Source organism: Mastigoproctus giganteus, chromosome 4, assembly GCF_048544385.1.
Source record: "Mastigoproctus giganteus isolate SK-2022 chromosome 4, ASM4854438v1, whole genome shotgun sequence".
In the NCBI taxonomy this organism is placed as follows: Eukaryota; Metazoa; Arthropoda; class Arachnida; order Uropygi; family Thelyphonidae; genus Mastigoproctus; species Mastigoproctus giganteus.
In genome coordinates, this window is record NC_143578.1 from 33,733,071 (window position 1) to 33,749,441 (window position 16,371).

Consider the following 16,371-nt stretch of genomic DNA (forward strand, 5'->3'; position numbering starts at 1 on the left):
TTGTTTTTGTTTTTCCTACATTTTATTTGTCTGGTATTCAAAGTCTATGTATGATGCACAAGCAGTCATTTCATTAAAAAATGTCAGGTCATACATTAGATGATAACAATAATAATATTTCTAACCAGCTTTTTGCTAGTGGTAGCAAAATTTTTAGAAGACTGAACTAAATTAACTATTTAAATTCATTACTTGCAATTTCATCCTCATAATTCTTTGTATTGTTCACGAGTGTATTCCATTAGAGAAATGTTTTTGTTTTTTTTTTGCATGTAAACAGTTGGCATTTTGAACCTATAGTTGTATAATTATTTTTGGAACACATAAAAAAAACAATGCCTCATTTCTTTAGCATTAAATATATACTTGCATAACTGGGTGCATGAAATGAGTGCTAAGTGATTAACTCAACCTTCTGAATCCCAAATGAGATTTCATGAAGTAGTATAGTTGTTGACAGTATATGAGAAATCACTTATGAATCTGTTATTTATTTTAATTCATATCTCTTTTCTCTCAGTTTACTAGGATGTGGAAATGCTTGACTTTATTCCACTTCTCTTTCATAATTAACATTATCCAACTTTAAAAACTGTTTCTCTTTTTTTGCAATTTATGTTAGGGCTCTTCTCAAGGGTAACTGGAAAGAAGCCATAGATCTTATTCTGAAGCCGAGATCTTGTGGTTTGTATCAATCTTTTTCCTTTTTCTTTTATATGTTTGTCTCTTCAAACATGTATCACTTTAGAAGCCTAATTTATGTATAATTTTAGATTTCTATAAATATTTGACACATAATTAAAATAAATAAATAAAATCAACTAAATTGACTTTAGTGTTGGCTTTCTATTACAATTTTTTAAATATTTAAAACTACAGTTTATAATTTAAAAGCTTAGAAGTAAGTTTTACATTAGTAAAATTCTGGTAGGTAAATACTACACTCAGTGGCCTCCTTTTTTAGGTACACCTGCCCTTTTCATGAAATGGAATGATCCTTCATTAACAGTATCACATGTTTGTACTATGTAATGCAAAGAAGTTGAACAGATATGTAGGGATGCTGTATGTGTGCAATTCAGTGCAAGAATGATAAGATGAAAGATTTAAATGACTTTGAATGTGGATTGACAGCCAAAATGTGTCAGTATGAGTATCTTGAAAACTGCAACCCTTCTAGGGTTTTTGCGTATGGCTGTGTCTTGGGAGTATCAAGATTGGCTCAATAATCAAATAACATCCAGCCAATGGCAATCCTGTTGATGCAAGAGGAGGGAGTTGACAAGACTTCTGCTGGATAACAGAAAGGCTACTATCAGTCAAAATAACAATCCAGTATAACTGTGATAAGCAAAGAAACATTTCAGAACACACAACTCATCATAGGCACCTCCGTAGCCAGGTGGGCAGGAGCAGCACTTCGAAGCACACGCTTCTTGATTAGACCGGGGTTCGAGCCCGTGACCACCATATACGGAGGATGCGGAAAGGTCAGGGAATGACCACTGCATATCCCTGGAGCTGCTAATGCTCCTAAAAAAAAAAAAAAAAAACAAATAACAACAACTCATCATACCTTCTTATGGATGGGGTATCATAGCTGTCAGCAGAACCAGCTTCCATTCTTGTTAGCAAAAAACAAGAAGGCATGGCCTCTTGCATCAACAGGATTACCATAGTTACAATAGGCTCAGCAACACCAGCACTGAAGAACTAGAAAAATGCTGCCTGGTCTGATGAATTTCAGTGCTTGCTGTTTCATGCTAATAGGAGAACCAGAATATGGTGAAAACATCATGAGTCAGTGGTGCCTGCATTTTATAACAATGCAGGCTGTAGTGTTGATATAATGGTTAGTTGTCAAATGGCCCCAGGGGTTTCCCCCATCTCTGCATGGTGGTGTAATGGTGTGGGGGAGTGTTTTTGTGGAGCACATTGGGCTCCTTGATACCAGTGGAGCAAATATGCCACAGGTTATCTGGAAATTTCTTCCGACCAGGTGTATCCTTTCATAGCTACAATATACCCATATGCGAAGTGACATATGGATATACTGTAGTATCATTCTGTTGGATTCCAACAGAATGATACTTTGTCACAAGACAGAACTGATTCCAGGAAAAAGAAAGTGAATTCAGCCTACTGTGGTGGCCTCCCAAATCACAAGGTCTCGATCCAAATGAGCACCTGTGGGATAAGGTGGAACAAGTTCTTTGGAGTAGAGATCCGCTACTCCAGTTGCAACAACTGTGGGAAGCAATTGAGCCAGCATGGACCAGCATCCATGTGACTCACTTTCAACACCTCATTGAGCCCATTACATGATAAATCCAGGCAGTTCTGAATGCTAAAGGGGGGAATCTGCTTGCTATTAGGTGTATTTAATAAAATGGCCATTCAGTGTGTGCATGCCACCTACAGCTAAAATTAGATGTAGCTAATAATTATATAATTATCCATTATATAATTATAATAATTATTAATAATGATATTTATAATTATTATTAATAATGATATTTATAATTATTATTAATAATGATATTTATAATAATTAATAATATATAATAATTCATAAATATAATAGTACTTAATAATTATCCATTACTGATATGATTTATTGGTAATGTTCAAATATTTAGATAATCAGAAGTGCTCTTTCAACAGACTTTAAATTAAAAATTTATTTATACTTTAATTGGTAACAGGTCCAACACCTGTACCCAACTGTTTCTACCCAAAAATGGAACAACTACTTATCCTGAGACTTTTGGTACATTTCAGCAAAAGATTGAACTTTCATTTGGTAATTTGAAATTCAGCCTTTCTTTTGTGTGGTAGGAATGGATTACTAAGAAATATTATTGCATAATGTTTGTGGTGTCATTGGATCTGCTTCTTTTGTCTAAAACCAGTTAATGTTAAAGTCTGAGCATTGATTTGCTACTCATGTTTTGGATAGTAACTGATTTTAGATCAACAGACCACATCTGGTGACACCTCAGACATTTTGACTTATCTTTCAGTTATCCTCACTCACATGAGCTGAATTTCAGAATATCAAATGAAAATTCAGTCTTTCTGTGAAAGTTACCGGGTCTTGGCATGATTGACCATTCTGTTTTTGAGAATTCTGCCTTTGAGTTGTTACCTTGTAAATATATCTACATTTTTCAATTTTTTTCCCCACTGGGTACAAAGGCACATAGGTACTTTTTCTCTTATAGAAAAACAAAAGTACACATGTGCTAATTTATTTATAATAATTGAATTAAAAATAAAGTTGAAAAAGGTAATAAAAGATATTTTTGGATCCCTTCCCCCAGAAAAGTGCACACTTGTTGAAGGTACCAAAGGTTTCAGGATGGGTAGTTGTTCCATTTTTGGGACAACAGTTGGGTATAGGAGCTGGACTATAAAAAATGAAAATTGAAGAAAATTATGATTAATTTTTTAATGCCAATGAGCCCTCAGTAAAAGGGCAACTTTTGCTGAGGAAATCAAATGAATTCTTGATTCATTTGATATTCTCAGCAGTTTGAAACAAGAATTCATTTGATATTCTTTTATCAAATGAATTCCTGTTTAAAATTCAAATACAAATAAAATTTTGAATTCTCCTTTTCTAGGAGAATTCAAAATTGTTTCTTTAAATTTGCTTTTAAACTTTAATTCACTTTACCAAATGTATCAAAATTTGCAGTTAAAGGTGTCTCACTGAAAAGTATGAAAGCAGTTACTATTTTGCTTATTAAATAGTTTCCCTGAGACTAATTTTCAGCAGTTGACATACATTATTTCTATAACTTTGATTAATATGGAATATAGATCCCTCTAAATTGCTGCTGAATTTAAAATATAAGAAGCTGAAATATGCTCCTCTTGCACCTGCAGTGGCTCTTCTTTTACAGTAGGGATGGAGCTTGTTGGGTCTTAGGCCTCTCACGTCTTTGCTTATTACAAGTACATCTTCTTGCTTCAAATTCCTTCATGAGATCACAAATAAATTGCATTGAACATTGACCTCCTTCAAAACCCATACAAGTGGCTAGACTTGCTGAGTAAAGCTGTGGTTTAGCTTCCATAGACATAACATAGTTTTTTCTTTGTTTTCCTTAGCAGCACGATAATTATGCTGTTCTAAAGTAAGCAGGAGGATATTTATAATTGGCTTTTTCTGTTATTAGCTACATGAAGGGTGGCAGTTAACCTTCTATTGCTAATATGGCTCCTGATAGGCACCACATCTTTAAAGTTTTTTTTTTTTTTATATATATATATTTTTTTTTTTAATTTGTAAATGAAATTAAATCTTCCCATATACCTTTGCTCACCAATATTCTCTAACTGGTTATGCTGAATTTTCTGTTTTCATTTCAATTTACTATGAAATATGAGACATTAAATTTTTGTTCAGTATTTTCCAGACACCAGGTGAGCAAGTATTTTTTCTAAGCAACTCCCATTCCCACATGTAGTCTGATGTGCCAACAACAGGTGTCTAATCTTGCTGTAGAGCTTTGATTTTGCTGACTAAACGTGTAGGCGCCTCCGTAGCCAGGTGGGCAGGAGCAGCAGTGCCTAGCACACACTTCTTGATTAGACCGGGGTTCGAGACCGTGCCCACCAAATACGGAGGATGCGGAAAGGTCAAGGAATGACCACCGCATATCCCCGGAGCAATATGGCCTTAGTTGCTAATGCTCCTAAAAACCAAACAACACACATGTGGACTAAACGTGAACAGCTGACGGAAATAGATGTTCACATTTCATCTGCTAGAAGCCATGCAAGTGTCTGGGTTTCATTCTGGAAGGTGTGACCTTGGAAATTCTAAAATATACAATAAAAGCTTTCCTTATTATTATTATTGATTTATTTCATTTGATATTTTTTAATTGGATTTAGTAAACCATGATTAACAGATTATCATTTTCAATTCCGTAAAAAAAAAAGCTAAAAATTTAATTTTTTATAATTAAAACAACAAAGGGATCACACAGATGCCATGCAAGTGTCTTTGTCAAAATTGAGGGTGCAAGTCACAGAAGGTTAAGCAATAACAACACCTGTCCTGGTGACAACCTAAAATCCCCACATTATGGGTTGTATGTTTCCGGTTAACTGTATCAGAAATTTTAGATGCCTTAAACTCAGTTATCAAGATATCATGACCATGAATTGGACAAGTTTCTGTATACTGATCTTGTAAATTTAATTCCTATTAACATATTTACATGTAATACTGAGTAACTTCAGTATTACCTGTAAACAGCCTATTTTGCCACGTTATCAACAGTTTAAACTTTTGATAGCTTAATTAAGATAAACATAGTTATTTTTATTTTAGTTATTTTATATATTTATTTCAAGGGTAGTGTATATTTTCTTTAGCTGATCCCAACATGGCTGCAGTTCGAAAACTCTGGCATGACACAGCAGATGCACGAAAGGCCTATGAACACCTTCACCATAAGAACAGCATTGAAGGACAGCTTTTAAAGGGTCTTGCCGTACATGGACCTAGGGACCTTGTAAATGCTTTAAATTCAGTAAGTTGTATGCTTATTCATTTTAAACTTGCCAGTTTTTAAGGAAATGTCAGTTGTTGACTTTCTGTAACTTTGATTAGCCATCAACCCCTTTTGAATAGTATAGATTTTTTTTTTTTTTTTTTTTGTTCTCAGGTGTCTGATAGGTCATAATGACAATGGAATTAATAACTAATTAAAATTTTGTGACACTGAATATTAGCCTGGTAGCAATTGCACACCAGTTTGTAACAAACAAAGTCACACAAAACCTGACAGGTGACCAGCTATGTTTTTATTTCTGGAAAAATTTGGTTTTTTTTTTGGTTTTTTTTAATTATGTTCTATCTGTAGTATACCAATATATCTTTCCATAATGAACTTTTTTACTTCTTTTGTGTAATTTTCCGATTTTTAATAAAATGTTAAATATTTAAAAAAATTTTTTTTATTTTTTACATATTATTTAAAAAACATTAATTATTTTTCAGCAGAATTACAGTTATAAAATATAAACTTCCATTTTCCAGTTAAGAGAACCATTAAAAGTGTGAAATTTAAAACTTACACGTGCTTACATATTACAGGCAGTTCTTGCTTTATGAGTTCCTGGGTTTATGAGTTTTTTTTTTTCAAAGTATCAACAAAATCGAAAATATGAACATTAATTGCAAAAAATTAATGTTAAACCTTCATAAATACCGCATTTCAAACCACACTCGTAGCTATACAATACAGTATACCCAGCTTTACGATATTAATCCATTCCAGAGACACCATCATATCATGAAAATATCGTAATGTGAACCCAATAACACATTTTTTGGAAGTTCGTTCCGCGACATCGGAAGTTGAAATTTTTGCTATATAACTCTCTAAAAGGTTGTTTTTATAGTGCAAATTGTATTAGTTACCAATTCAAATCAATAAAATATGCTACACTTCCATCGTTATCATATGTTCTGTTATAAGAACCAATTTTGAATGCCTTTGTGACATTTTTCTAAAGCACATTTCTGGAGGTCACTACCATAAAACAATAAAAACAATTTGCTTGCACTTTCCCGTTTATTGGGCTTTTCTGTTACTGCAAGCAATTATAAACGGGTAGTAAACTCGATGTTACATTTGCGAAAATGCCGATAGCTGGAATTGTGTGGTTTTTTTGCATTATTAAGGTGAAATGTGTTTCCCCTTTGCTGAAATCTTCGATCGTATAAAAAACCATAAATAAATTTTCAGAATCTTCTCTTCATTCCTTTTTTTTTTTCTTTTTTTTTAAACTTCGTAAACTTGTTACTCTGCGCAAATCATGTTAGTTGCAATTTGTGCATTCCGTTAAAAATGCTTATGAATATATTGAAATTTATAAAGAAAATAGATTATCTTCGAAACAAGTGCCTCTTGAAGCATTTCTGAAGAAGACGAGTGCCGAGCCAATATGTTTGTTTGTTTGTTTGTTATTTGGTTTTTAAGAGCATTAGCAACTAAGGCCATATTGCTCCGGGATATGCGGTGGTCATTCCCTGACCTTTCCGCATCCTCCGTATTTGGTGGTGACAGGCTCGAACCCCGGTCTAATCAAGAAGCGTGTGCTACGCACTGCTGCTCCTTCCCACCTGGCTATGGAGGCACCTGTGCCGAGCCAATAATAAGTGATCAACGAGTATGCATTTAGTCGATGATAAAGAATAAACATTCTTTAAAATTTGTAAGTCATAAATAATTTCTTTACTATTATAATTTGCTTGATTTTACAGGCTACATTTTAATTTCTTTGGATAAATCAATCATTGTTTAAACATAAATTAATTAGCCAATTAATTTCATTATTGAGAAAGTAACCCCTATTTTTAACATTATGTCTATGGGATTTAATTCCCGCTTTACGAGTGCACGCTAGGAACGAATTAACTTGTAAAGTCGAAAACTACCTGTAATGTGTTTTAAAAAATAAATAAAGGAATAAACAGATGAACAGAAGAATAATAATAATCAATGCAAGAAACCATTTTAAATCAACAATAATAATCATGACAAAAAACATTTTCTGTCATTTTTTTTTTTTTTTTTTTTTTTTTATGTAAACCCCAAACAGGAGAGGTGTTAGAACCTATAGTACTTAGTACTGTGCTTGGATTGGAGGTTGAGAAGACGAAAGAAGATATTTGTTAACATTAGACTTGAATTTCTGTAGACTGTAATTTTCAGGAAATACATATGAAGGAAGGTTGTTCCAGAAAACAACAGTTGAATGAATAAACGAGGAAGATGAAAAGTTGGTTCTGTGAGTTTGAAGTTGGACAGTAAATGGATGTTGGCTGGTGCCGGCACATGTTCGGACTGTTTTGAAAGAGAAAGCCTGAATTATAGAAGCCAATTCAGAAGAACAGTGCCCATGAAAGTATATGTAAAAAAGGCATGCAGCAGAAACAGTACATCTATGAGACAGCAAGTGGAGAGACTCTGTTAGGGAGGAGTCATTAATTAACCTAACTGCCATCTTCTGAACGGAATCAAGAAGCCTGAGAGAGGTTTGGGGGCACCGCCCCAGATGTGGGAACAATATTCCATGGTAGGGCAGATTTGCGATTTGTACAGAGTAAACAGCTGTTTGGAAGAAAAGTAACACTGAGAGAGAAAGAGAAAACCAAGTTTTTTTAGATGCAGAGGAAGCAATATTTGTAATGTGCTTGTACCCAGAGAAATTAGAAGTCGGGGTAATCCCCAAAAGAGATATATCATTTTGTCTAGAAATCGGAGTGTCACCGAAAATAAGCATACGAGCAGAAGAATCCTTTTTGCGAGATATAAGACAAGACTGAGTTTTAGAAGGATTGAAATCAACTAAGTTGTCTTTTCTCCACTGGAGAATTACCTGAAGATCGGCATTTAAGAAATTGGTAGCAGATTTTCAAGAAGTTGAAGTTGATTGAGCAGGGCAAGGTTTCTCAAAATGGAAAGTGGAATGCAATGTGCTATCATCGGCAAAACTATGGATAGAATTTCCGGTCAGTGGAAGAAGGTTATTAATATACAAAAGGAAAAGAATGGGAAAAAGAATTGAACCTTGGGGGACACTGGCATTAGTGGAGAAGTTAGAAGACATAGAGCCATCTACCATCACCCTCAGTGAGCGATCAGAGAGAAAACTGGATAACCAATTACAAAAAACAGTTGGCAAACCATAAGATGGAAGCTTGTTTAGAAGATCTTTATGCCAAACACGATCGAAAGCATTTGAGATGTCAAAAGCAACTGCTTGTGTTTCACCGAACTTTTCCATTGAATTAGTCCATAAATGGGTAACATAAGCCAGAATATCACCAGTGGATTGACACTGACGGAATCCATACTGGCTATCGTTGATCAGACAGAAGGTTTCTAGGTAGTTGGCAGTTAATTGATTTCTCCATTACGTTATAAAGAGTAGAAGTAATTGCAATGGGAGGGATTTGTCACCCATTTTAGGAACTGGCTGGATATAGAAGGTTTCTAGGTAGTTTAAGAGTTGGCGGTTAATTGATTTCTCCATTACTTTATAAAGAGTAGAAGTAATTGCAATGGGACAATAATTGGATGAGAGGGATTTGTCACCCATTTTAGGAACTGGCTGGATATGAGCAAATTTCCAAGCAGAAGGAAAAACACCTTTGGAATAAGAAAATGAAAAAAGGCGGCAAAGAACAGGAGTAAGTTCAAGAGCACAGGTTTTGAGAACAAGTGGAGAAATACCATCGGAACCTGGAGCTTTCTTAGTATCAAGATTCGTCCAAATCCTTCTGACATCCTTTTGACGGAAGACCACAGGAGGCATTGAATGAAGCATGTTGGGAATGGTGGGAGGTGTTTTACCAAGATCATTAATACACGAGTTGAAAGAAAAATGGGATGCTAGCAGGTCAGCTTTATCCTTGGCTGAAGTGACCACAGAACCATCTGGTTTGGACAGAGGTGGGAGCAGAGATGGGCAAAAGGTGCAGCCAATAGCTTTGGCAAGAGACCAGAATGTTCGGCTACCATTAGGGCAAGAAGCAAGTTTTCTACTGTTAGCCTGTTCAAACTCTAGTTTGGTCTGATTAATAACTGCTTTACAATTGTTGCGAGCTTTGGTGTAGGCAGAAAATGAAACTGAAGAATTAGAAATAAGCCATTACGATATGCAACATTCTTCTCTTGAACAGCCGTAGCACATTTATTGGAAAACCAAGGTTTAGATAAAGGATGAGATTTTAAAGTGGAGTGTGGAATAAAGGATTCCATTCCTACAAGAATAATTTCACTGACACGATCTGAACAAACGTTAACATCAGAAGTTTTGAAACAGTAATCCGACCAAGGAAAAGAAGAAAAGAAATCTTGCAGGTCATCCCATTTTGCATTCTTGTAATGCCAAACAATGTGAGGTTGGGAATAGCCATGAGATAAAGGCTCCATTGGAGAAGAGAGAATCACCGAGTTGTGATCGAGGTGCCTAAAGGACCACTCACTTCGACCGTGTACTTAGAAGGGTTGTTTATGAGAAAAAAGATCAAACGTGTTGGCTGTGTGGTTAGGATTGTTCTGTATTCTTGTAGGTAAATGAACAATCTGTGCAGGGTCATTAGTAATTGCAAAAGCCTCAGCATCTCAACCAGCTGGGTTGGTGTGACTAGAAAACAGAAGCCATCTGGAGTTGTGAACATTAAAATCACCAAGGAAAATTACCTCACTGTTAGGAAAGTTGGACTGGAGAAAGTCAAGTTGCAAAGAGAGGAAGTCAAAGAGCTCCAAGTGATTAGTGGAGTTGGGAGAACAGTAGAGACAAAAGATGAATTTAACACAATGAGGTAGAGAGATTTTAAGCCAGAGAAGATCAAAGGCTAACCGGGCTAGCCGGGTGGGTAAAGTGCCTGCCTGGCAACCCAAAGGTCGCGGGTTCGATTCCGGCCTCGGGCTTGGATCAAAGTACTGCAAAAACCTTGGGAGGTGCATTATGGCCACAGAAGCCTATGCTCCAACAACTACCAAAAAAAAAAAAAAAAAAAAAACAGAAGATCAAAGAGAGGAGATTCCAAATTGCCAAGTCTCTGACAGGGAATATCAGAACGGATATATGCACAAGTATCACCTTTGAAGCAAAAGGAATCATACAGCGAATAATTTGGGCAACTGAGATGAGCAGTAGTTGAATCAACCAATAACTGAGATTCTGTCAGAAAAAGTACATGGAGTTTGGCAGACTGCAAGTGGAAATGGACATCCTTGAGATTAGAATTGAGACCACTTATATTTGTTAAATGAATTAGGAAGTGTTTGGGAGGTTTAGATCTTTTCACAGATAAACTTACTCTATTAGTTTGACAAATCATGGTGTATTCAATAGTAAGAAAAAGTGGGTGGGACATGCTGTATGAAGTAATGAAATTTTTGGATAATGCGTACACATGGTAAGAATATACCCAGATCCTTGACATAATGTGGCCTCGACAATGCTCCCCGCATACACACTACTCGGACTCCCTCCAGTCACTATCTGACAGAGTAGAGGTAGCAAGATTATACACTAGCTGATCTGGAAGCTTCCTGGAGAGTTACCAATAGGTTTGGTCCGGTGTACTAACTAGCAGCCGGCCTGCGAACACCGTTTTAGAGCTGTACCCTCGAAATGTAAAGAAGATTGGATTTCGCCACGATGTTCATCATAACCTCAAACGTCATCAATCATACTGCATGATGGAAGAGATGGGGAAGGGTTGACCAGAATTTAGCTCTGGAGACTAAACATGGGTTCCACCACTTCAAGCCTCCAATAAACAAAGTGGTGGTATTGCACCGGTTGATGAGAGTCATCTATCACCTAGTACTGCCTGGTAACACAGAGGGGTGGCATTCCTCCATGTGGTGTTGGCGCCACACCTCGACCCCTGCTTACGTTGGTTCACACATGGGTGGTCAACCACCATGTGTTTGTGCATGTAGGTTATACCCAGGATTACTAACAGTCCCACCATCGTGAAGGTGCAAGCAGAGGATTTGGCTGTCACAGACCGTCCAGACTTCTCCAAAATTAGTCCCCTTGACTTGAGTGTCACCTGAATATCAGTTCCATCAGCGTTTTAGACTCCCAGGTAGCAAGTACAGCTTGTCTGGCATATCTGAGAGAATGTCTGTGGCAACCTCAAGGACCAAAGTGTCATACATCAATGTGCCAATTTCAAACCACACATAAGTAATGTGTTGTTTACAAGAGGCCGAAAGCAAAACTAGCACATTGAAGAAAGTGGCAAAAACAGTAAATACAGTGCAACCTTGATATAATGTGCCTATTCCTACTGCCGTTTTGGATATGCCATGAGTATGACCATGTCCCTGAAACAAATTATGGAAAAAAAGTAGTGTGTTCAAAGAACAATTTCATATTGGAAACTGGAAAAAGTGAATACTCTATAAACTTGTATCAGCTGCATATCTTACTCTCATATTTCCAAGAGGGAAAATTAGCTAAAAATTGGCTATATATTCACTTTAATATATTCGACATTCAATTACAGAGTAATTTCTGTAAACAACAGCACTTGTCAGAGACTAATTACTGTAGACACCCAGTTTCTCCCATTAGCTAGAGATGCAATAAAAGAGTATACCAGTGGGACACTAATTACAAACATTTGCCTCTGAAGGGGGAATACGACTACCATTCATCAAATAGTAGTCATTACATTAGTTACAAAGTAAATTTTTGTAAACAACAACACACAACATCCTTTTTTCAACTATAAGTTACACTTAGAATAGCAAAAACTGCTAAGGGCTAAACTAGACAAAAATATGCATTAACTGAGAGGTAATTTATGGAGAAATCACATGACTTCACTTCAGCACTATGATAGACCAGACAGTTTGGTTTTCATTTAGTTTTTTTCAAAACATGGTAAATTTTAGGCCATCAGGAGTAAATACTGTGCATGGCAAAAGTAAATCAGTAGGACTAAAGTAATGACCACCAAAAGAATAACTTATATAGTTGAAGAAAAGTTAAAGATTATCAAAAGGATTAAGAGTGGCAAAACAAAATGCAGTATATTTCATGACTGTGGAATTCCAGAAGGAACAATCTCTGGTTGGATGAAAGAAGAAGAGAGAATTACTGTTACTGTGTGCAAACAAGACTGGAAATCATAAGCTAAAGCCGTTGTGCATTTTTTTTCACTTCCAAAACTTTTTGAATATAAGAAGTATGACTATATTTAGGAAGGTAGAAAATAAATTCAGATTTTTAATCATTAATTAATGATTAATGCAAAACAAATATTTTCAAAGGTCATCTGTGAAGTCCTGTGCTACGATCACCGGGGTAAGGAGATGCTATGAGTATAAATAATGTTTAAAAATATGAAACTTAGGATGCTTTTTTTATTTTGTTAGGACACTACATATGCAATAATTCAAGTATTAAAGAAAATTTAGTGAAAAATTAACAAAATTAAGATTAATTAATTAATTTTAAAATTTATTAAGGAATTATAACTTTAAAATGTTAAGTTTATCTATTAACAGTAGCATTATTTAGGAAATGCTCCTTTCAAGTTCTCTTTCCAAAGCATACTATCACATTCTTCTTGATTTACAGATACCTCGCAATACCAGACTGATGTATATACACAGTTACCAGAGTTACATTTGGAACAGGTTGGTATCTTTAAGAATATCAAAATATGGTATTCAGCCAGTTGTGGGAGATCTTATACTGTCTTCAGATGTGGAAGGTTGGTTTATGTCTTTATTTTATATTTAATTAAGCAGTTTTAATTTCATACACTTCATTCAAGTTAAAATTAAATTCCACTTCAGTTTCTCATTATACTGTTTAGAGAACTTATCTTTTTAATAATTTCACATGTGAAAAAATAATGTGACACAAAATAAAATTAACATAAAAATGTATGGAGAAGCTGATGTTAAAAATAATAGCCTAATATTATTTTTACATATCTTACATATTAGTTTTCAAATTTTTGGAGAGTTGTTAAATATGGGAAAATGAATTTACAATATTGCGCTTCTGATGGAACGCTATTTCCCTCACACATATGTGCATACCTCACAGTTTCCTGTTACCTTCTAAGGGTAGGATATTTAGAATACAGCCAATAGGACTGGTTGATGCTCTTAAAACAAATTAGCTAAAATTGCATTATATGTTCAAATCTGGATTACATTTTTTTATATATTAACCAGTAGCATGATTTCCAAGATGGTAAAAGTATTGATTTTTTTTTCTTTATCAAAAAAGAAAATTATTATTGTTTCTCCTTTTTATTTGATCTTACATCTATTTTTACATTTTTTCAGTCATCACTTTTCCATAAAAATATGTTGCTGTAAAGAGGACAGTGGGACTGATGGCCCCATCAAGAGTTATTTTTTTTTGGCCTGCAAGAGCACATTTATATTAATGTGAACCTGATATGTTCTCACTCTTTCCAATATTTCTCAGATTTATGGAACAAAATTTTACTGCTTTCCTGGTCTAGCTTTTTTTTTTTTTTTGCACACAACTGTAATTGTTCATCGAATATGGGACACTATTAATTACTAAAAAACAAAACAATAATAAAATTACTCGAGTCAACTAATTGAGCTTTATTAAAATAAACATACAAAAATAAGTTAAGAGTGAACACAAACAATATACTAAAACCAATAATAATGATAAAAATATATGCAGGATAAAATAAATTAAAATCACAGAACATAAGTGAAGATAGTTAAAATCCTGATATACCTTCGTCAATGATATTGATGAAGGTATATCATGCTTAATATCAAAGTTTGCAGATGATACAAAGGTTGGCAGGGTTGTTAATGACAGTGTGCTACTGCAACAGGATCTAGAAAATTTGGGCAGATGGGCAAATGAAGTTTAACATTGATAAATGCAGAGTACTGCATATGGGTAGAAGTAACCCCTGAGAAACATACCAACTGTGTGGTACTACATTTAGGGTGCTAGAAAATGAAAAAGATTGGGAGTAATTGTGCAGTCAGATGTGAAGTTTTCTGAGCAGTGCAGACAAGCTGCCAGAGCAGGCCATGAGCTATTGTCAATGATATACAGGAATTTTGCTAGTAGGGAAAAGGTGATTATCCCTTTGTATAAGGCAATAGTCAGAGCATGCCTTGAGTACTACGTACATGTCTGGAGGCCTCATTTTAGGAAGGATGTAGAGTTGTTTGAGCATGTACAGAGAAGGGCAACAAGATTGATGAGGGGAATGAAGGGTTCCTCTTACCAAGAAAGGCTTAAGTTCTACAAATTGCAGCGGCTGGAGACTAGGCACCTGCTAGGTGATCTGATTGAGGTGTATTAGGCTGTGAATGGGTTGAGCATGCTGAATTCTAATGGGATTCTTCTGCTTGCTCAGATTACAAACCTGAGGGGGCATAATTTCAAATTGAGGAAAGACAGTTGTAGAATAGATGTGTGGAAATTTGCCTTTAGCCAGCGGGTGGTTAATTGCTGAAACAAACTTCCGTCTGTCATTGTAAAAGTGACTTCGATCCGTTGGCATTCGAGGCGAGCGGACGCCCTTAGACAGGGCTCCTTAGTTAAGTGGTTTACTTTTGGATAGTGCTTTTAAATATTTGATTTATTTAGATATTGTTGGATTATTTTGTTATAAGTTTTCCTGTAACTGTTTGATTTTAATAATATTATAGATATAATTTTTTAAAGTTACTTTCATTGATATTTATTTAATTTTATAATGGTAGTTACGAGATCTGCCTTAAACACGTCACAGGGTATCGTGACTCACACGGAAATAGCCAATGGCGATTTACGGGTGAGTAATGATTTAATCCGTTGTGGAACCTGTGGAATGTTTTCCAAGGTCGACCTGGTGACTAATCCTACCTCACCTGGGGATTCTTTTCTTTGTGATCGATGTAAGGAGTGCACCGATCTTAAATTACAATTTGGTGCACTGATGGAACAATTTGAGTCCCTGAAAAAACGAGTGCTTGCTCTCGAAAATAATGCATCTGGGAGCTCGTCAGGGACTCAAAACTCCAGCAATCTACCAAGTGATGCACACCCGATTCGAGCCTCAAAACAGAAAAACCAAGTGCAAACTACTCTGGTTAAAAAGGACATTGTTTTATTAGGAGACTCCATTGTCAGGGAAACGGGGAATATTTTTTGTAATAAGGATAGGTGGAGCAGAACCAGGGTATGTCTGCCGGGAGCAACTATTGATGATGTCACCAACAGATTGTCAGATTTTAAAGGGGGTAAAGAAAATATTATTATTCATGTGGGGACAAATGATATTAAACGTACACGATCTGACGATTTATTGGAAAAATACAGGACCATGCTGAGGAAATGTCGTGAGCTAGGCCATAATGTCTATCTGTCTGCAATTCTGCCCAGACACGATAGGAGGGATTATGTGTTAAGAGCCTTGTGGATTAACTCAAGACTTGAAGGAATCTGCAAGGCTTTAGGGGGTAAATTTCTATCAGCATGGCCCACACTTGTAGGTAGAAGGAATTTGTTTTGTAGAGACGGGATACACTTAAACAAAGGTGGTGCAAAAGTTTTTGCCAGTATTATTGAGGATACCTTAAAGGTCCAGGGAAACTGCTAGTTAGGGGGGGGGGGGATGTGGGTAATACTGACACGCGTTTATCTGATAATATTGGTCAAAGTAACTCTTGCACATACCTTAAGAGTTCTTATCTGTTACCCTAATTGGACGTATTATCTAGATGTTCTGGGGGCAGAAATGTTTCACGTGAGCGGGTAGCTAATATCAGGGAAGAGAGCCTAAAAAACTTCAAGGGTTGTGTTAGGGTT

The 16,371-nt window shown here is 35.6% G+C and overlaps 1 protein-coding gene across 1 annotated transcript in view; it reads left to right on the top strand.

The window, feature by feature from the left end:
* Pus7 (pseudouridine synthase 7) overlaps positions 1–16,371 on the top strand; it is an 84,238-nt gene that overhangs the window by 47,321 nt on the left and 20,546 nt on the right. The window contains exons 10-12 of the mRNA XM_090372204.1: positions 623–684; positions 5,392–5,549; positions 13,141–13,276. Of these exons, the coding sequence (XP_090228330.1) occupies positions 623–684; positions 5,392–5,549; positions 13,141–13,276 (356 nt within the window). The remainder of the gene's footprint in view (positions 1–622; positions 685–5,391; positions 5,550–13,140; positions 13,277–16,371) is intronic.